The 21,401-nt window shown below is 39.2% G+C and overlaps 3 protein-coding genes and 2 non-coding genes across 5 annotated transcripts; 3 read left to right on the top strand and 2 right to left on the bottom strand.

Moving 5' to 3' along the window:
• Nucleotides 1-10,699: 10,699 nt before the first annotated feature.
• On the bottom strand, nt 10,700-10,781 carry TRNAS-UGA. The gene has a single exon. It is a non-coding gene; the product is annotated as a tRNA-Ser (tRNA).
• Nucleotides 10,782-10,902: 121 nt separating this feature from the next.
• TRNAA-CGC lies at nt 10,903-10,975 on the top strand. The gene has a single exon. It is a non-coding gene; the product is annotated as a tRNA-Ala (tRNA).
• Nucleotides 10,976-12,185: 1,210 nt separating this feature from the next.
• LOC101306246 lies at nt 12,186-14,309 on the top strand. The gene is made up of 2 exons (XM_004302415.1): nt 12,186-12,705; nt 13,674-14,309. Exons 1-2 carry the CDS (start codon nt 12,186-12,188, stop codon nt 14,102-14,104), a joined length of 951 nt encoding a protein of 316 aa, XP_004302463.1. The 3' UTR covers nt 14,105-14,309.
• Nucleotides 14,310-14,977: 668 nt separating this feature from the next.
• LOC101303831 lies at nt 14,978-15,984 on the top strand. The gene is made up of 2 exons (XM_004304973.1): nt 14,978-15,224; nt 15,677-15,984. The coding sequence occupies exons 1-2, from the start codon at nt 14,978-14,980 to the stop codon at nt 15,982-15,984; spliced, it is 555 nt and encodes a 184-aa protein (XP_004305021.1).
• Nucleotides 15,985-16,142: 158 nt separating this feature from the next.
• On the bottom strand, nt 16,143-20,316 carry LOC101305956 (glutathione synthetase, chloroplastic-like). Its single transcript, XM_004302414.1, has 12 exons — nt 20,008-20,316; nt 19,531-19,700; nt 19,125-19,200; nt 18,705-18,835; nt 18,333-18,455; nt 18,164-18,244; nt 17,754-17,834; nt 17,586-17,655; nt 17,217-17,338; nt 16,863-17,002; nt 16,596-16,788; nt 16,143-16,485 (listed from the first exon to the last, which is right to left on the bottom strand). The coding sequence occupies exons 1-12, from the start codon at nt 20,194-20,196 to the stop codon at nt 16,362-16,364; spliced, it is 1,500 nt and encodes a 499-aa protein (XP_004302462.1). The 5' UTR covers nt 20,197-20,316; the 3' UTR covers nt 16,143-16,361.
• Nucleotides 20,317-21,401: the final 1,085 nt, after the last annotated feature.

The following is a 21,401-nucleotide window of genomic DNA, read 5'->3' as shown; positions in this document are numbered from 1 at the left end:
TGTGGAGGTAGATCGACATTTCATTAAGGAAAACTTGGACAGGAAAATCATTCGTTTCCCTTTCGTGTATACGGAAGATCAATTAGCAGATGTTCTCACAAAAGGAGTGTCAAGGAAAGTGTTTGACAACTCGGTTGGCAAGTTGGGCATGATCGATATCTATGCACCAACTTGAGGGGGAGTGTAGAATATATTAAATATATTTACTTTCCTTGTATGTGTAGGTTGAATATTATGTATAGGTGTAGGAAATATTTTCCTATTAGCACTACAATTGTATCTCTATATAAACCTCCTATATGGAGAAGAATAATACATTGAAGCATACCAAACCATATTGAATCCTTATTTTCTACTGAATTTTGTTTTCTTAGCAGAAATGATTTTATTTAATTAGAGTATTGTATATGGTGACTCACTTCTCAATGGCACGACAGAAAGAGTCACCATTTAGCAATAGTTACTGTTTAATTTTATTAATTATTCTGTTTTAAGCAACGTATAATTATAAGGTTCCAAATGAAAAATTCTTATCACAACAATAAGTCAATTGCTTGATAAACTCGTATATTGCAGCTTATAATTTCTTCTACCATTTTGTGAAGACATAAATTGTTGATCTTTTTTTGCTACAAGAGCAAAAGAACCAATGTATGTTGCAACAGAAATTGGCTAGTGCAGGCGATCACTTAACTGATCAAACACATAGTGACATAGAGTTGTTGAACAATGTAAGTTATCGACGAGTCTCTTCCAGAGTCTGATAGCTCGGCATATTTACTAATTAACTAGTCATAGTTAATTAGTAATTAGTTCTAACAGGCATGACTTTTGCATATGCTAGTAATATTTGTGGTGATCAGACATGTGACATGGACTTTGGAGATTTAATGGTTGGAGATCAAACCCATCTCCCATGCATGGCAGAAGTGCAGAACCATTTGTTCATCACATAAAGGGCATTATCATCAATACCGGCAGGAAACCGCGGCAGCTGGCTGGTTAATCCATTCCCGGCTGGCAGATCAACAGTCTGTGCTACATATTAGGCAACCAAGTGAACCAACCAACCAGACACTACTTCAACAGCTTCTGGCGGACAAACTAACCCAACAGAACCAGCACCACACCATGGTACCTTAAACCTCAAGGTACGTAACTAAATTCCCAATTTCCTACACACAAACGTCAAACCCATCAACATGCACCTCCTCCTCTTAGCCTCCTCCACCACCACCACCACCAAAAGAAGATATCCCCATATAAAAGGCACAAGGAACCAAAGGGCATCTAGCAATGTTGGAAGCCTAGCAAACCTGTTAAGAGTAATCAGCAGGCACCGTTGTCCTTGCATTCCGAGCCATCACATTCACCTCTCCTCGGCAGATGACCCATGCATCTTATCAGTACCATGTCGTGCCTTTGCTAGTTTGTTCGATCTCTACTTTTGTTTCCTCTCTTTCTTCACCGACAGCGTGGAATACAAGCAGAACTATGGCATTGCTATTTTCAAAGGGCTCGCTGTCTTCAACTACGAACTTTGCGAGTTTGAAGAAATATGGATTTGGGAGGAGCTAGAGAAGCTGAAGATTACATCCACGGATATTCTTCATTAAGGTAGTATATTTGACACGACCCCAGAGCCTAATTAAGGTAGTATTGACACGACCAGAGTGCCTAGGTAATTAACAAGGTGTTTAATACTACACCCGTAACTATTTCTCATATACACATATACGTATGATTTCCAAGAACATTATCAGAAGTGATCTGACATCTGAATCAGAAGTTAAGAACATAACTAGCTAGACAGTCAAACAGCATATATACTTAGACAGGAAGCACCTGCATTCGTGATGTGCAGTGGGCATCTTAGATTTAACACAGAACACTAACGGACCAAAAATAAAGTTCATTTCATTGCAAAACGGCAGGAATCAATTATTCTCAATCTCGTGCCATTCAAATTAGCATCCAAGAACTAGAATCATACACATGGGTGCTGATTTTTTTTTTAGCTGAAAGACATTACTGATTTTGGGTACTCTCGAAGCTCACTTGAACTTTTCCCCTTGTGTGGTATTGTGGTACCAAAAGAACTTTCATTTTCCCTAGCTACCCAAATGTTACCATAGCTCAAAACAATCGAATATGTTACTTTAAGATTAAGGGATATCGCTGTTATACAAAAGCATGGACCAGTCTCGCAACCATACACACTTTTACAGCATGCCGAAGTTCTTTTCATTTTAGCCATCCGAAATGAAAATGGGTATGAGGTTCTCCTGGCCTCCAAGAACTAGTTCTTTTTCCCTTATTCTTTGTGAATGTAACATCGCTCTAATCTAAGCCACTCTTTACATCCACACATCCGCTATAAGATTTATATCTATTATGATTAGAACAAAATATCCTGAACGATTTTTCGACCTTCCTATGTAAACAGTTGGATATTTTGTTGCTCGTTACCTTTATGGATATTTATTTATGGGACCTCATACCCTTTTCTAGACTTTCAAGTCACACCAGCATTGTCACAATCGTTTGGAAACGAGCCAAATGCCAAAGTACCGCCACACACCTCTATATATGCCGAACCAAAACCATTATCACAAATTAGGGACAATGCCTGCTAGCCTTAATTTTAAGAATTTTATTCTCACTAACAAAATCAGATTTTAAAATTCCCAAGAGCCAACTTAAACAGCAGAAAGACAATTATACCCTTAATGAATTAAATAAACTACAATAGACCGTTATAAGAGTAGAAAAACAATTGTACCCTTAATGAATTAAATAAACTACAATAGACCATTATAAAAGTCTATTATAAAATAAAGTTTTTATAACCGGATTCCCACGACCAATGACGTTGAACGGACTCCGGCAACCTTTGACCGGGCTCCGAGGGCTGTTGACCGGGCACCGGCGACCGTTGACCGGGCTCCGACGACCGTTATGCTTTAGTCACTTATAACAGGTCCCTATTGGGAACAGTAGGACCTCCTACTAGGGGTAGTATGACCACCTACTAGGCTCAGTAGGGCCTCGTACTGGGGTCAGTAAGACCTCCTACTAGGGGCAATATGACCACCTACTGGGGGTAGTAGGACCTCTTACTGTGGCAGTATGACCACTTGCTACCACCTAGTAGGGGCAGTAGGACCTCCTACTAGGGGCAATATGACCCTTGAACTTAATTGTGTGCTTCAGTCACTTATAATAGATCCCTACTGGGGTTAGTATAACCTCCTACTAGGGGTAGTATGACCCTTGAACTTAACTGTGTGCTTCGGCTCCCTATTAGGGGCAGTATGACCACCTATTGGGGTCAGTAGGACCTCCTGTTGGGGGCAGTATACATGAAAGATGGGAGATGCTCTTAAGATGCCTATACATTTCCATCCATTTCTCCTTTGACAATTTCCAGTATGTGCACTTATGAAAGATAAAATCTGTAGGTGCACAATTAGGAATCCAGTATGTATATGCTTTGATAAGATTACTAATGACCATTGGAATATAAAATTGAAATGAGAAAGACAAACATTCATTACACTGATTAGTACTAAGATATATAAGTAATTCCAACAAAAAAAAAACGAAAATAGCTAGCAGTATTTGCATATTGCTTTATCTTATTTCATAGACCGGAATTGGAGGCACATCCCTATCTAGCATTATACATAGCGCAATACATGTAAGTAATAATCAAGGGTGAGAGTACACATGGCTGCCCTTATATCTAACTGACCAAATCAGATAGCTTTCATTATGACCCTGAATCCAAATCCAAATTCAATAATCAGCAATCAAATCAACGGAATGAACCGTTAATCTATAATCAGAGATTCATAATTCATTCATCCAAACAAAACACCACTTGAATTATTCAACCCGAAATATCAAGATAAAGATTAAGCAAAACATAGACAATAAAAATCTTAGATCAGTAGAAATATCAAGGAAGAAATTCCAATTTTTTTATTCAACAATTACAATATAACCAATACGACAAGGAACTCTTTATGACTCTTTTACACTCGAGTGTACTCTGTATTTTGCGACCATAGAAACTGGTGTAAATTAACCAAAGAGAAAATTGGGAAGGTTATGATCACTCAGGAAACAGAAAATGGTGAAGAAACCAGGGTAATCAAAACTTCCTAGTTTTCCTGTGTTTTTCTAGATTTTGACCAAAATCAAAGTTGTAAGTATGCAGGGCTTCAAGTGCAGCAAGAGCAAGTGTCAGACTCAAAAAGCAAGTTTCTTACTTCCTTTTACTGAGACTCTCAAAAGACTTTCAAAACCTAGTAACCTACATTTCACCCGCCTCTGCACATCTACTGAAAATGAACACCTCAACTCCAAGTTATACACACACTTAGTGCCAACTATACGCCTTCATACCCAATCAGATTTTCCACTTCCCCGAATACATCAATTCTACCAAATTCCTATTACGAAGTATATCTAAATTGGCATTATAAGAATTTGCAAAAGAAATGCAACGAAAAACTAATTGCAGCTAACTATCAAAGTATCAATCTTAACACAGACCCAACACATTAAGCAAACACAGAGAACAAACAAATAGCACATCAAAGGTGACCAAAGAAGCAATCTCATTTCTCATTAAAGAGCTAAAAGCTTAGTGTTGATTCAATTTCGCTATACAAGTTCATCGATAATTCGAAATGATCATTATTCAGTAAACTAAGCATTGGAGCAATCACATTTCACAATTGGAAAACTAGTATAAGATGAAAAGAAAAAAGGGACTAACTTCTGGTTTTCAAGGATCTCGAACTCGTGCGCCGGAATGATCATGGTGGATCCGGGCTCACGCACGTCCCAGACGCATACAGTGCAATTGCCGGAGGCGGAGGCGAAGACGTCGGCGTGGTGGGGGTTCCAGACGGCGGAGTAGACGCAGTAGGCGTGCTCCTTGAAGGTCCGGAAGGAGGCGGGGTGGGTTGACGGTCCAGAGCTTGACGGTGTCGTCCTAGGAGGCGGTGAGGAAGGAGTCGCAGCGCGTGGGGTTGTAGTCGGCGGAGCTGAACTCGTGGAGAGAGCATAGGGGGTTGGACGCCGGCGGGAGGGCGAGGTCGTAGAGCTTGACGGAGCCGTTGGCGATGGCGGCGACAAGGAGGTAATCGTGAGATTCAGAACAGACGAGGTCGTAGACGTCGTCGGGGAGAGAGAGATTTGGAAGAGGGAGAGAGATCCGAAAGATAGGGTAGAGATAAGGGAAGGGTAATTTTGTCAGAAAATAATCACGAAAAGGTAAAAATTTTGTTAATGGGAATAGATCCTAAGAGTCTATTGAGTTGATGGGCATTTTAAAATCTTATCTTGTTAGTGAGAAAAATTTCTCTAAATTTAGGGCTGATGGGAATTTTCCCCACAAACTATGGATGCTAGCTTATATACATATATACCTAGCAAGCTACATATGATATAACCGTTTTCATGTAATGTGCATACGTGGATTGTCTAGGACTCGTATACAAAGCAATGTTCTAAAAGGCGTTAGGCGCTAGGCGGGCGGTAACCCACAGCCTAGAGCCTGGATAGCCTAGGCGAGGATTAGACGGGGACTAGGCGATTTTTATTTTTTAAGATTTATTAATTAAAAATATATATTTTATGCAATTTAATATTTGAAAACGGTCAAATATAGATAAATTATTCAACATAATCTAGTCATACTCATTTATAAAATAAATTATAACTAAAATTTAGACATAACTTCCTGTAAAAGTGAGCAACAACAGCAATAAACATATACACTTCTAATTTTAAACACACAATTAATTCTTATACTCTCATACTCCCCACAATATAACAATCCCACCACAAAAAGAAAACAAAAATAGCCGTAGAGCTTAGCAGCCTAGGCGGGCAAGGCGGCATCTAGGCGGGCTAGGCGGCATTTAGGCGAGCTAGGCGGCCGCCTAATAGCCCATAGCCTGGCACAAAGGCCTAGAAAAGCGAGGCGGCTTGTTGCTGTCTAGAGCCTAGACGGGGACTAGGCGGTTCTAGACGGGGCCTTTTAAAAGCTTGATACAAAGACGAAGCCAAGATTCTAAAACAGTCTGGGCTAAACTTTCCTTTAATAAAAAAATTCAAACTTTAATGAAATTAATGATTCGTAATTTAAATAAAATCATTAGATTATGTATGTTTTATTATTACATATATAAAAATAATTTAAATAATGCTTCTTTTACTTTTTTTGGTTGATATTTGTGCATTTATGTTCCAAAAAAATGCAGGCTGTATGACTTCTTTTCAGCTTTTATATGGGCTAGTGCTTATATATCTCTTTATTTTATATATCCCTAACATATCCTATGTGAAAAGAAAGAAAAGTGTCTGGGCTATATCTCTTTATTTTATGTATCCCTAACCTATCTTATGTGAAAAGAAAGAAAAGTGTTTAGGCTGTAGCCCAGAGAGAGTTCTACTATCCTCCGTCCCTACTCATATACGTACCAAACATGGATAATGGATGGAGGACTTTGTATAGATAAGTCAGTATGGTCGATCACTATAATTGTAGGCAAATTATCAACAAAATCAAACCAAGATTCTCCATATGGATTATTCATGTTTTCCCTGGAATATTCCTATACAGTCACTAATTCAAATCACAATTAGGTCCCCCCCGGATCACCATGCCCGTTTTTTTGGGGTCCCTTTGGTCACCAATGACATTATTGTACGTTATATTCATTATGATGGAAATGAAAAAATCACTATGACAGTTAATTAGTTTGTGAATATCCAAAGTTTCGATATTTGACTGATATGATAGCGGAGTCTAGTTTATCACGTGTCTATCTTCTTCGTGTTATTATTAGTTAAGTAGATGAAAATTCTTAATTTTTAAGTTCGATAGATAAGTCATTTTGTTAATGACTCTTTTTAACGTATCGTTTGTCTAAATTATTCAATGGATTGTTTTCTGAAAAGATAAAAATAAAAACTATTTTATAAACACACAAGAGCCAAAGTCCCCCAGTTGGCAGTGCGACTGATGCCAGAAGCATATCCATGCCACCAAAATAATCTCATCTTTGCCTTCCCTCACTTCAAAGTTGAAAGCTTTCAATTGACACCAATCCCAGAAAATTCCAAACAAGAACAAATGCAATTGCAAAAGAATATAAAGAGACAGAAAAATTGAATACACACAGAGAATCGTGAGGATTGTGTAACAGAAGCACAAGACTAGTGGAAGGCAGAGGCAGATGTTAGAGCGAAGTCTCAGGCCATCTTACCATGGGACCCGGCACCCTTTCCTTCTATCACTCCAGCTCATAATTTTTCACCACTTTATTTCATGCAACGCTGGCACTCTCCTCCACCATGCATAACCCCCGCTACTCTTCTCCTCTCTTCCTCCCTCTCTCATTTTCTATCCTCATCTTTCTCTATTAATACCTCATCTTCCTCCACTTCTTCCTCTCCATTTTTTCATCCCCCCTAAAAAACGTACCCAACATTTTTCATGACCCTTTTTGTTCTACTCATCGTTCCCCTACTCTCTTTTATCTTCCTCTCTTCTGCTGCCTATTACAACCTTCTTCACCTCCCAACCATGATGAGCTTCTGTAGAAAGCTAACCCCTCACTCTCTTCTCGGCCTCACCACCACCACAACAACCACCGCTGCTCCCCCCACCACGAATGAAAACCTCCACCACTACATTCCCTCCCTGACGGGAGGGCTACTAGGGTTAGTCACTCCAACCGCCAATGACGTCACCCACTGTCAGCCTCTTGTTTTGGAATCTTCGTCCGAAAAGAAACAAACCTCCTTGCCACCGCTCCCGTCATTTTTGCCGCCTCCTGCGACCAAGGTGGTGTCTGCAGGAAGCGGTGACATCGGCGGGTTCGGCTTCTTAGACGAAGTCGGTGGCGGGAAGGACGGGTTTGTGTCATGCACGGAGAGTCTAGGGTTTGAGAGCTCGGACGAGATCATGCGAGTTGACGATCAGGTTGAGCCAGATGAGGAGGAGGTTGAGCTGAGCTTGATGAGGAAGTGTGAGAACAAGAGATCCGAATGGAGGAGAATGAGAGATAAGAGGTCAGTGGATAAAGACAACAATAAGTTTCCACCGCCGATCTCTTCCTTGAATAAGAACGGACACCCGAACTTCTATCTCCGGCCGGTGAGGAAGGACGGAAGGCTGGAGCTCACCGAGGTGAGGATCCATAGGCCGGAGATTCTGCGCGCTCATCGCGAAGATGGACGGTTGAGGCTGCATCTCATTAGCCATGACCAAGAGCAAGAAGAAGACATTGAAGAAGAAGGAGTTGATGTTGAAGATATTAGTAATGTCGAGGAGAATGTAGAAACAGAAAGTAGTGTAAATGATGGGGATCAGTGGAAGATGGGGGTGGCTGGAGGAGACGGGTTTAGGCGGTGTCATGTGGCGAGGAGTAGCCACCACCACCACCACCACCATCACCACCACAACAACCACCATGTGTGGAGCCAGCAGCATTGTGTGGTGTGAATATGTGATGAGATTGATGATGATGAGGGTGAGGTTAGCTCTTTTAGCTAGAATAGCAAGATTGATGTGTGTTCAATTAAGTCAAGTGGCCGCCTTGAGAATGAGACAACTGTACGTAGTTTAGATTAGCTAGCTAGTACGTACGTCTATTAGTAATGCTTGATCAGCCATTAATCAAATTAATCGGCTATATTAGATCGATTAGAGATAGAGGCAAACCTATCATCTGGGTGCATTATTGTTTGTGAGAGTAGCTTCAATTCTATGCCGGCCGGCCTCATTTGTACGAAGCATTTCCGATTAGAACTTTAGAAGTTGTAGTGTTTCTCCTCATCAATTTGCAGTACGTTTGGTCGATCAATCAGAAGAAGAATGTAATGTGATAATTGTACTATATGTGAAGTGAAGTGAAAAGTATGGTCGAGAATGTATCCCAATAGCAATAGGACAATGCATGTGGAATCTCTGCAATAGAGAAGGTGGAGGGCAAAGGTGAAGAAAGGAACCAGAAAAGGCCGGCGATGCAGGACCTGGCCTGCAAAGCAACACATGCAACAGCAATATGCACAGAGTGGGATCGATGAAGCGAGAGCTAGCTAGCTAGCTGGTCCTTTTGTCCTTCCAATGCTAAATGCTTGGTAGATATTTTTAGTATTGTTACTCAATTGGCATGGCCGACCTATGGGATAAGTTAATTTATCAAGATATTTAGGATGTATTTCCAATCTACCGTATGTGCATACCTCACCTCTGCTAGTTGCTAATTGAAGGGATATACATCCGTCTACAAATACGGTTATGCAAATTCTACAATTTTCGACTACCACGTACAACGTATAATTTTATAACAATACGTTATGAGTATTTAATGTGAAGTATTGTAGTATAGAGAAATGATGTGAACTAGTCATGGACATGAGTCATATGACACATGAGGGTTGAATATTTAGTGAAAATTATTGAAGCTAGCTGCAACTCATCATGACCTTCATGGGATTCATGTTTGAAGTTTGGATACGATATATGTTCGCATATAATGCGAGAGCCTGGCAAGTCAAATAATTATTGGGGTGACAATTGTAGATGATCCGATAGATCTTTGTCTCTTATATATGATGATTGATGAGATAAGCTTGAGGTAATATTGTTATCACCAGTCAACTCTAAAAGGAATTGAGAGGGACTAATATGAAGGTGACGCATATAGTAAGAAATCGAGACAAAACTAAAAGAAGTTCATGGGTGAGGAAAAGGGTGAGGTTTTCTGGGATTTGGATGGATTGGTTATTGTTGACTGCCTGCTGCTACCATCAAGAGGTGGCTCAATTCGATCATCGAAGAGACCAAGACTTCGATTCAAGTCATTGCCAGCTAGAAATGATATGAAAATCCTCACATATAGTAATTTGATGCAACAAAAACGGGTTCTATGATTGATCGAACCGATAGATTATCAGTCAGGAAAAAAGTGTCCAAGCAATTGACATCTATTATGACAAAAAAACAAAAAATGGTAATTGACATCTAAGTTTTATACGAGCATAAACTTCGTTTTCATGCTATCTTATAGATAAATTCTAGACTATCTAGCACATAATAAATATGCAAAACCAAATTAAATGGCCATTGAGACATGCATGGATAAATTAAATTAGTGAAAATTAGAAGTTTTTGGTAAAAATCTTAAAGCTAGGTACCGGTAGTGCAAGTTTAATTTTACCGCTCGATCGTAAATCGAATTTCATCCGAGATCAAGAGAGCAAAAGAGATTTCACCATAAAAACAAAGAGAGCAAAAGAGAAGGAGATCCGTGAGAGACTCCAATGCATAACAAGTCCTAGGTTGAAGGGGTGAAGGCGGCTTAAGGAGTAACAAGAATTGATTAATGAGTCGTGTTGATCATGATTAGTGCGTGGGCAGCTAATTAAGCTGAACTAATCTGTTAGTTGATTCCAACAAAAGAGTTAGGCAGTCGCGAAAGTAGGGGATTCGTTTAATGTGCCTATCATTAATTACTAGCTACATACAGAGCAAAAATATATAATGGATCACAACTGTTAACTTGTATGTATGCCAAATTCTCTTTAAGTTTTTATTTGGAACAGTCAAGTTTAACTCTATCCAACTCTTCTGTAGTGAAGAAAAAGGAGAAAAAAAATGTAAAAATTAGATCGTCGACAGCAGGGTTCGAACCTGCGCGGGCGAAGCCCAACAGATTTCAAGTCTGTCTCCTTAACCACTCGGACATATCGACACATGTCAATAGCTCTTCGGTTTACAATATAAATATATTTTCAATTTTCGCCTAGTGTAATTGCCTAACCAAATCTTTGAAATACAGTAAATAAAATCTTGAAGGTCCTGTCGCCAGGTTCGGGGACGTAGCTCATATGGTAGAGCGCTCGCTTCGCATGCGAGAGGCACGGGGTTCGATTCCCCGCGTCTCCATCGTTAAGTTTAGTTTTTCCTGCCAATATTTTACCCTCCTTTTTCATCATTTTCTTCCTGGCATGGTCACTAAGAAAATCCATAGCAAGTCATCAACACTGATCTGGTTACAAACCAATTCATCAAACGCAATCTGAGGCCAGCTTCATAACAATTACCAAACATAAAGGCACAGACCGTGTGAGTCCCAGCACCAAGGCGTAGCCGTGTTAGCAAAGCCACCCCAGACCCCAATCCTCAACTCCCCTAATCCAACCTAAAGTGATCGATCATCCAAAATAACCATTAGCCAATTATGTCAAACTGTCTGATCCTCTTAATTTCCTGATCAACTTGCAAAAGGTTGGTGCTGAGCCAAACTTGACGTCCGGAATCTCGAAGGATAATATATGCTAATCCTCAGTCCTAGCCATTGGTCAAACCTCCCAGCTTCTCAAAATGGAACATTTCTTGCTTCGTGGGCAACTCACCTTCAATGACCTTCACCGCATCTCAGTTTCCATCAAGTTTATTCTCTTCACACTAACTTGTCTCAGTTATCATCACTTCTCATATAATTGCCCAAGTTTTGGACCAATATTAGTCTCTCTAGTTCAAACATGGGAAGTTAAGATATTAACATCGGAACCATTTATTGTTTTAAGTCGTTCGTAAAGTCCATGAAAAAGCTTTTCAATATTATGATTGAAACCATTCATTTTTTAAGTCATTTGTAGAGTCCATCAACAAGTTTTTTGATATTGTGATCAGAACCATTTAGTTTTTAAGTCATCCGTAAAGTAAAATGCATGAAAACGTTTTTATTTTTACACTATTGGAGACCTCAAAGACTTCTTAAATCGAAAAATTAATCGTATGTGAAATGCTGACCATACCACTTAAACTATTTAGAAGTTAAACAACACGTCCGACTTGACAAAAACCATTAAACCCGCTTTTCTATGGCTGTTCATGAAAAAGTTAAAACAAGTGTATTAGTTTATGTAAAAGTGTTACACAACCTAAAATCTTGATTAGTAAATTAACAAAATGGGAAAGGAAACTTTATGAAAATGGATTAGGGAAGCCTATAAATAGTGGAGAGACCAAGCAAAACATAACCCAACATCATATTTCTACATGCCAAAACACCACCACCGCTACAACTGAGAGAGACTGAAATTCCGATCAGCAAGAAAGCTCCAGAAAAATCCGATCAAGATCAACAACCATGCATCCGATTCATAGAAATGGGAGACCTTCATCTTCATCGTCTTCACCATCATCATCATCATCTCCCTCTTCCTCACAGCCATGTCTCCCCAAACGCATAATCCTAATGCGCCACGCCGAATCCCAAGGCAATCTCGACACGGCGGCCTACACCACAACCCCGGACAACAAAATCCCTCTCACCGAACAGGGCCTGGCCCAGGCCGAGCTCGCCGGGGCCCAGCTCCGCCGCGTCATCTCCGCCGACAACGACTCCAACCACCCCGAGTGGCGCGTCTGCTTCTACGTCTCCCCCTACGAGCGCACGCGGTCGACGCTGTCACAGATCGGACGGTCGTTCTCGCGGAAACGTGTCATCGGCGTCAGGGAGGAGTGCCGGATAAGGGAGCAGGATTTCGGGAATTTCCAGGTGCAGGAGAGAATGACGGCGATTAAGCAGACCAGGGAGAAGTTTGGAAGATTCTTTTATAGGTTTCCGGAAGGGGAGTCCGCCGCTGATGTTTACGATCGCGTTTCAAGTGAGTTGTGTTATGATCGTTTGTTTCGGTGTTCGGTTCGATTGATGCATGGAGTTTGTGTGTATGTGCATTTTGATTTGCATAAAGAAAGATTGATGATTTGGAGTATTTTAGATCAAGTTTTGTTTGTTTGTGTCTGTAGTGAGGGTCCAAAAGTTTAGTTTGTTTATTGTTTTGTGTATTAGATTAAGCATTGCTTAATTTTTAGTTTGGTTTTGAATGAAAAGCTTGAGATTTAGTTCTGTATAGGTTAATATCGAGTTGATACTTGAATTGGGGTGATGGTGAGTTAAGGGTTGAGTTAGAAATTTGGTTTGGTTTTGAATGAAAGCGTGAGATTTAGTAGTTTAGTATATAGGCGAAACTCGATTTGGTACTTGAATTGGGGTAACGGTGAGTTGTGGATATTGAGTTTGAGCTTGGTTCTTGGATGTGGTTATAGACTTGGCTTGATGTTTAAGTTAGCTTTGGATTGATAGGAAAGAGGGCAAGTGAGGTAGTGTCTGAATTCTGGCTTAGCTTTGTATGGAAATGAGATCTGCAACTTATGTTTCTTTAGAGCCGAAACTTGATAAGAAACATCTCTGTTTAGAAAATGATGGCTTCTTATGTGAAATGATGATGACTGAGTAATGATGCATGCTTTCCAGAGTTTTAGACATAATTAGGAGGGTATACTAAAGGTAAGGATATACGGTGAATGATGAGAACTATAAATTGAGTTTCAGTTTACTGAAGGAACTGCCGCATTACTAATGCTTACTCTGCTTGTAAGAGCCAGAGTTCTACCAACTTTAGAATCTGAGATCAATATGACAGAAATATTGGTGATGAGAGCATATATTGTAGTTTTGCACATTCTAAAAAGTGTTTTAAAATAGAAAATTTGATTGTTGCATTATGGTTTTAGATTTACGTGTTTTGTGTAAAGAAATGAATGTATGGCCTAATGAGACAGATGATTGCAGGTTTTCTTGAATCTTTATGGAGGGACATAGACATGAACAGGCTTCGCCACAACCCTTGCCATGACCTCAATCTTGTAATTGTATCACATGGGTTAACATCGCGTGTCTTCCTCATGAAGTGGTTCAAGTGGTCTGTAGAGCAATTTGAGCACCTAAACAATTTTGGAAACTGTGAATTTCGAGTAATGCAATTAGGAGCTGGCGGAGAGTACAGCTTAGCAGTCCATCACACTGAGGAAGAGCTAACAGAATGGGGTCTTTCACCTGAAATGATAGCTGACCAAAAGTGGCGAGCCCGTTCTGGCAAGGGTTGGACTGACCGTTGCCCGTGGTACCTTGATTCATTCTTTGACAAGCTAGCGGACTCGGATGACACAGACAATGACGATGTTTGGCATGAAACTAACGATAAAGTTCAGCAATCAAATTGATTATGCAAGGTCGTACAGTAGACTGATTATTTTAGCATATGAACATAGGCTGCCTAGCAATTGGGTTGGGAAATCTTTTCATCTGATATGTACTTGATAGTTGCATGTTCATAGTCTCTCTTGAGTTCTGAATAGGAGATTAACACATCAATTGTTGTTCAAAGTGCTCTCAGCATAGGAAAATACTCTGGCTTTTGTTATTTTTGTTATCAGATTTTTGTTCAGTATACAGAACAGTTGTGCTGCTGCAGTTCCTCTTGTAGATTGTGCAGTATGATACAATGTTGGACTCGAAATCAATCTTTTTTGCCTTTTCGTTTCTATAATACCCTGAAATGATATATTTCGAGGTTGTTCACCATTGATAAGGTAACTTTGGATCTAACAGGGAGGAAACTAGTCTTTCAGAAAACAAGGTCCTCTGTTTTTAAGCAAAGACGATCATTAAAGCAACATTCTTGATTAAGCTAAACAACACCAACAAAACATGTCACTTCTACTATGCTTTTCAGATACTCGCATGCATTGTCTCCGATTTGTGTTTCCTATATAGGTTAATTGGCATACCACACTACTTCTCTGGTGAGTCCAGTACCGGGGATACGTATCGGATACGCTGGTATACGCGTATAAAAGACCATCATGCCCTGTCTTCTTTCCCCAATAATTTTTTCATTATCTGAGCTCTAAACGTTTTTTTTTTTTTTTTTGTTACAAAGTTATTAAAGTGCTTTCATAGATTGGATTTTTACTGCAATTCTGAGTGTGTTATTCAGATCTCTGAACTAAGTTTTTGATTTCTGATCTTGGGCAGCCTGCACTTTTGGGATCAGACCAGAGTTGGGTTTTGCTTTTCTTCTAGGGCATAGATAGATGGCTCATCCTCAAGACCATGGCTTTTGTTCTAATGGTGCTGCGAGGCTGGCTTTGGTTTTGGTTGGTGTGTGTTTGGTTGGTTACACCGTACGTCAATCACTACATTGGCGCTTTATTATGGAGACTAGTTCATGTCCTCCATGTCTTTGTGACTGTTCAGATGAATCTGCCCTCGTACCTATAGGTGAGATTCCCTTTTCAATGATTGCAAATCTATGTGTTTACCAAATATGTTTGAAGAAAGGTATGTTTCTGTTTTTGGCAGAACATGTTACACTTCACTATATTCGGATTTACAGTGAGAACTGTGTAATTTAGTGTTAAAGTTTTAACCATTTTCATGTTTAAATTGTGAAATTCTGATCTAGAAACATACTTGTAATCGTTAATGTGATATTATGTTAATCTTTTGTTTCTGTCTGTATCTAAAGCATGATTGTATAGTGGAATTTTTTTCCAACATATATTTGACCTTGTTCCTATGTCACTTCAACAGATATCATCAACAGCTCATTTACAGGTCAGTTCAATTTTGCCTTGCATCCATTTCTGTTACTTAAATTTCTAAACTTGGTGCTTCAGTTTTTCATGAAAACGATCAAATTGTCTCTGCAATTAGGTGTTCGGCTTAAGAAGTCACTGCGTTTGTAAAATGTTATACATTCAGTCATTTATTATGAGTTTGCTGTGAAGCAGACTGTGGAAAACATGAACCAGAAATGAAAGAAGAAATGGAGAAGGATATCGTCGCATTGATGTCGGAAGAGCTAAGTTTGCAGGAGGCTGTTGCAAATGAAACCCTGCAACGGAGCGAAGAGTTGTTGAGAACTGCTAGGAGTGTCTCTTTACACTACCAAAAAGAAGCTGAAAAATGTACTGCAGGAGTGGAAACTTGTGAAGAAGCAAGGGAGAGGGCTCAAGGGCAACTTGCAGAAGAGCTCAAGGCTTCAGAAATATGGGAGAGACGAGCTCGAGAGCTCGGTTGGGAAGAAATGACAATATGAGACTATCCACATGAACATAATTGTTAACTTTTTGATCTTCAACGTTGGAACGTTTGGCCTTCATTTGCCAGATTTGCATGTACAACCAGTGCTCAGAGGCCATTGTTACGAATACGAATAATGAACACTAATTGTGTTTTCTACGGATGTTCTTTTGTTTTGAGAATGAAGTTCCTTTCAAAAATTTCGATACCATTAAGAAAATGGCAAGGAGAAACTGTAGTGTTACTGTGCTACTACATTAACAAAATGACTTCCCAAGCACTCTTTCGCTTTGTAACAGGTGAGAATATGGAAAGGAGAAAATGTTCGTTAGTAAGAGAACACGTTGGCTTTATTGATAAACCAACTTTGGTACAAACTAGGAAGCCAACTTCTCAAGTTAGATATAAACTATCTAAAACAGCAAATCCAGCTGCAACCCCACCTTCATCTGATGACGAAACCTTGGTTCGCATCAGGTAGCCACACTGGTCATTCAAAATCACGTTCTCGTTGTTCCTGCACCAAAATTGGAACATGATGTTATGCTTCGGCTATAACTTTGTCTAAAGATTATAGAAAGATGCCAACAAAATCAACCCAAACATTTAATCACAAGAGTCAAATACCTCAAATAGGCACCATATACCCCAAGCTCAGATATAGTGTCCTCTTTATAACAAATTCCCTCTCGTATCAAGAATGTGGGAGAAACAGCCGGGAATAACCTCTGCATCAGGATGTAAGCAGCATCTGCTTCTGAACCTTCCTTCTGCAATTTAATGAGGGTTTCTCTCACGTCATTGCCATAGATATTGTTCCCTGAAATGCAATGACGATTTGTTATATTGCTTTAACATTATAACGGTGGCAGATAAAAGTTTAGAAACACAGACCTCCGCCTTCTCTTTGGGGCTTCATGACAAATAGCTCTGGCATTTCTATTGCTTTTCTGACAATATCTGAGTCATCCAAACTCCACAATCCTGCAAAGCATTTTCGCAATTTTGCAATGTCCTCTTTACTGTCAAGGAACCTACTCACATGAACAATAGAAACATTTCAAGGTTACTGATTGCAACAATTGTAACTGTTCTTCCCTAAATTTCAGAAAGCTCATATTCATATTATTTACGAGAACCATACATCTAGCTACCAGCAACAGTCTGAGTAAGTAGCTCCAAAAAGATATTAATAAATTTATAAGTTGTGATAATGTGACAACAAATCCTGTTTGAATTCAGCAATACCTCTCGAGAACATTAGGCTTAGCAAGTTCCTGTTGAACCTTTTTCGTCCCTGCTAGATGATATGATATTGATGGGCACTTGATGGCGGATGACTGCTCCATAAGTAACCTAGCTCTCCACTCCTACAAATGAAACAACCACAGAGTTCAAGCCGTATTATAGACATCATATTCAAGGTCAACTTTATAGCAACTGGTGCCTTCTGCAAGTAGCCCTTTAAGTATCGTCCTAAACATTTTTAAATGAAACAGAAGTTCACGACCAAGGTGGGAGCCAGGGAATAGTTTAAGGGGGACAGTTTGTACATGTTCATTCTACATATATTTATTTTTCGAAATAAGATTAACCAAGGAAAAAATAGAGGCTCACTGATTCTGAAGGATAATCATTTGGGGTATACCCCGCTCTGAAATAAACTATTCCAATTATTTGGCCGCCCCTGCAAATTAAAAACTCTCTCAGACAACAAGTCGAAGATGTAACAACTTCATATATCTACAGAAGAATAGTGATCCTCCCAAGGCCAAAGGTACATACACAACAAGTGTTCCATCTGGTAGAAGCTCCCCCTCGGCATCAATTTCAGCCAAAGTTTTTCGACTAGATGAAATATTATATGTGTTATACAGTTAAGGAACGCGACTAATCATGAATTCTGCAAACGACCTTCTAGCTTAAATTGTATGCAAATTGATTTTTTTAGAAAATAAACCAGACCCTTAGCCCAAACTTTTCAGAAGTAATTCACTTCAGAATTTTTTCTCTATAAACCTTCTAACTTTTTCTCTTTATTTTTTTCTCTATAAAAGAAGGTACAGTCTCCCAGGCCCACCAGTCCACCACCCCTCCCTATGCAGCATATACTACAGAATGAAAAATCAGATATTTCCCTAGATACAACTAGTGTCTGCAATCTGGGTGAATTGTTATAGAGCTACAAAGGATATTTTTCCTTCAACGTAACAGAGAGCCAATGTTGGTCATACATGTTGCGCTCTTCCGCCTGAACCACAAACAGAACTGCGGCCCTGTATATACTCGGGAGTTAAAATACAACTTTAATCATGTCACACTGAAAGCAGCAGCAGAGGGAAATATTTAAGTCAGGTCACTTACCTGGGGTTGTTGTATTCAGTCCAAGCTTTAGCCAAAGCTGCTGAAAACTGACCAACTGCAGCATTATCAGGAATCCTTTTAGAATTTAATCCGAGAATTTCTCCATACTTACTAAGTAAGCTCCTGAAAAATGAACAACAAGAGTAAGATAATTGGTAATTCTGACTGTGTTTACATGTTGACATGCAAAACTAGACAAACTAGCCAATAGACTACTGACTTAGGTGACTTTTAACACCATGATCAACAGAAATGGAGGTTGGAGCATGTAATAAGTCAAACTCAGTATGACATTGACCAGTCAACAATTTGTAATAGAATCATTATCAATACATGTGTATTTTTGAATATACAAGTTTAAAAGTAATTAACCTGTGAAGTTTGCCGACAAGACCACTGAGCCCTGCAAATGAAGATGAAATTGTGTTCATCTCTATTTGAAGGAGTAATTTGGTTTGTTCATCAAGCATATAATCTGAGCGATGTAAACCCAAGCGTATCTCCTGTTCAAGTGGTTAAAAGAGTTCAGCATCTTCTTTATCAATGAATGAAAAAGCTATCCCCTATTTTATACCAAACAACCTATGCATACAATCTAAACTAGAAAATACTATTGCAGGTTACGTAAATTTCATATAATTTACTAAAATAGCTATAAATAATCATCCAGCCATGGTTACTGAACCACGTTATCCAAATCCAGAGCCATTCTACTAGATCACATTGAACACAAACTTCCTCTTAGAATAATTAGGGTTTGAATGAACTATTGATATAAAATTATACAGTTACCTCTTTCTTGTTAATCTCTAGCATCTTTGCATGAATATCTAGAAGTCTAGATGTAAAAGGATCTGCTTTCTTCGTTCTGCGTACGTAAGATTATAATGCATTAGTTCAAAAATAGAGTTATCCTCTAGAGATTAGGTGAAGCTGTAGCTGGCATGGATGAACAACTTCCCTGTATCCATATTTACTTCTTGTTTCCGTTTAAACTCAGACACTAACACTCAGTGTCTCCCTATTCAGGTTGAAAAATCTTTATATACCACAACCTAAGTGCAAGACACTGATCTTATCTGATACCCCCAAGTCAAACATATAAGATTAAGCTTTTCCATGTTCAGTTTAACATATTATCCGTGTGCTCATTTTGCACTGCCAACTACCTAGTTAAAAAGATTATGTGCAAAAGTACCTGGACAGTGAATCCTGCAGGAATTTGGCATCCAAACTCACTTGATCAACAAGTTCATTGAAAATGGGGGCTAAATCATACGCTTGCTTCAACTGACTTTCTGGAAACGGCATTGGAAGTAAAGCGAACGGGGCGTGTACCATTCCTACTCCAGGTACTGTTGATGACCTCTGTAAATTATTGCATTCAACATCAAATTCATGAACTGAAGCTATAATCTTTACATGAAAACCGTATAAAGCCCCAATCTTTAACAAACAAAAACTCTTGAATTGTTCTCAAACTATTGAAACAGTTAAGGACTATGCAACAACATCACCATTCATTCTCAGGCCAACCTGAACCCAACAATTTACAACCATATGCTGATTCAAGTACTCATATTTCACTAAACTAATCAATAACAGAAACTTAAATTTTCAATCTTTTCTAGTTTTCATAAGTTCAAAAGAGTCGGGTAAGCAAAACCACACTGACCTTTACAGACCTGTCACCAACAACAAGGCCATGAATAGAGCTCCAAACAAGAGCATCATACACCATCTTGTCAACCACTTCCTGATCAATCCCATCAACATTAATTGGCCTTGAGCTACTTTCATCCTGGGTCTCCCTAACTACAACTTTGCCACCATTGACTGGCACAACTTGAGAGGTTTGAGACATGGTCTTCAACTGGGTCTTGAAGATTCGGTTGGTTGGGTTTAATCTAAACACTGGGTTTTGTAGTCTTGATTGACAAAACAAAGTGGTTCTGGGATTTGAGTGGAGAAGAGTGATGGTATCAGTGGTGAGTGGGATGGAATGTGAAGCACCCATCACTTAAAGGCGGCTTTATACATCAAAGTATCAAACAATGGCAGCCTCTGGTTTGCAAATGGCAAATTGGCTACTCTTTCGGATAGTCCAATTGTACCAGCCTACTAGGATTCTTTATGTTAATGTGTTGGGTCATGGAGTATGTCCAAGATAATTGAGGAGTGTACAATGTTGTATAACTTGTTTTAAAAAAGAGTCAAAGACCGAAGATTCCTTGCCAAAGAAAAGGGAGTATGAAAAAGACCGAAGATTTCAACTTCATTGTTAGTGAAATGGAAGTTTTATGATAACTATGAGAAGTTTCTGATTACTCCAATTCAACTGATATACAAGTTGGTACACATTATAAAACACATCAAATCCAAAATTCTTAAGGAAATCTCGATTGGTATACTCTCTAAATGGAGTCATTTAGATGAGTGATAATTATTTTTTTTTTTGTTCACAATTTTAGATATATTATTATTATTCGTCGGATTCACAAATATATGTGGCTACTGGACTAAAAATTACTCATGAAAAATATATAATTACTTTAGTAAGGAATCATGAAGACTTATGAAACAAAATTGTGAAGCCAATAATCAACATTAGTGACCAACTTATGATGATCCCTAGCTCAAAAGCAATATGCATGCTCATCTGCCCTGGCCATAAGATGGGTGCTATCAGCACTAATCTAAATGTTTGATACTGCAGTACTGCACTAACTAAAACTACAAGAAACAAAACAAAAGAATGAGATGGCTTTTGTGAGATTGCACCCACTAAACAGAATTTGTTGACCGTCAATCAGATGAGGGTCACTTCAAATGTTCAATGTTTCAGTTGCCTAAGCCATTTTCCATCGGATTGGACGCTTTACAGGATGAGATGCTTTGCCGCCTGAGTACTCATCTGACTGGCCTAGAGTCACCGTCTTGAAGGATTGTGCTACCACAATGTTCACCACCAAGTTGAAGAGCCATTGACAAATCCTTAGTGAAATTGATGATTTGGGTTGCTGGTTCTCTCTTCTATCCATCTTTACCCAATCTTCTATTCTTATCTGG

Source organism: Fragaria vesca, linkage group LG6 (assembly GCF_000184155.1).
Source record: "Fragaria vesca subsp. vesca linkage group LG6, FraVesHawaii_1.0, whole genome shotgun sequence".
In the NCBI taxonomy this organism is placed as follows: Eukaryota; Viridiplantae; Streptophyta; class Magnoliopsida; order Rosales; family Rosaceae; genus Fragaria; species Fragaria vesca.
This window is presented reverse-complemented; position numbering and strand designations above follow the sequence as displayed.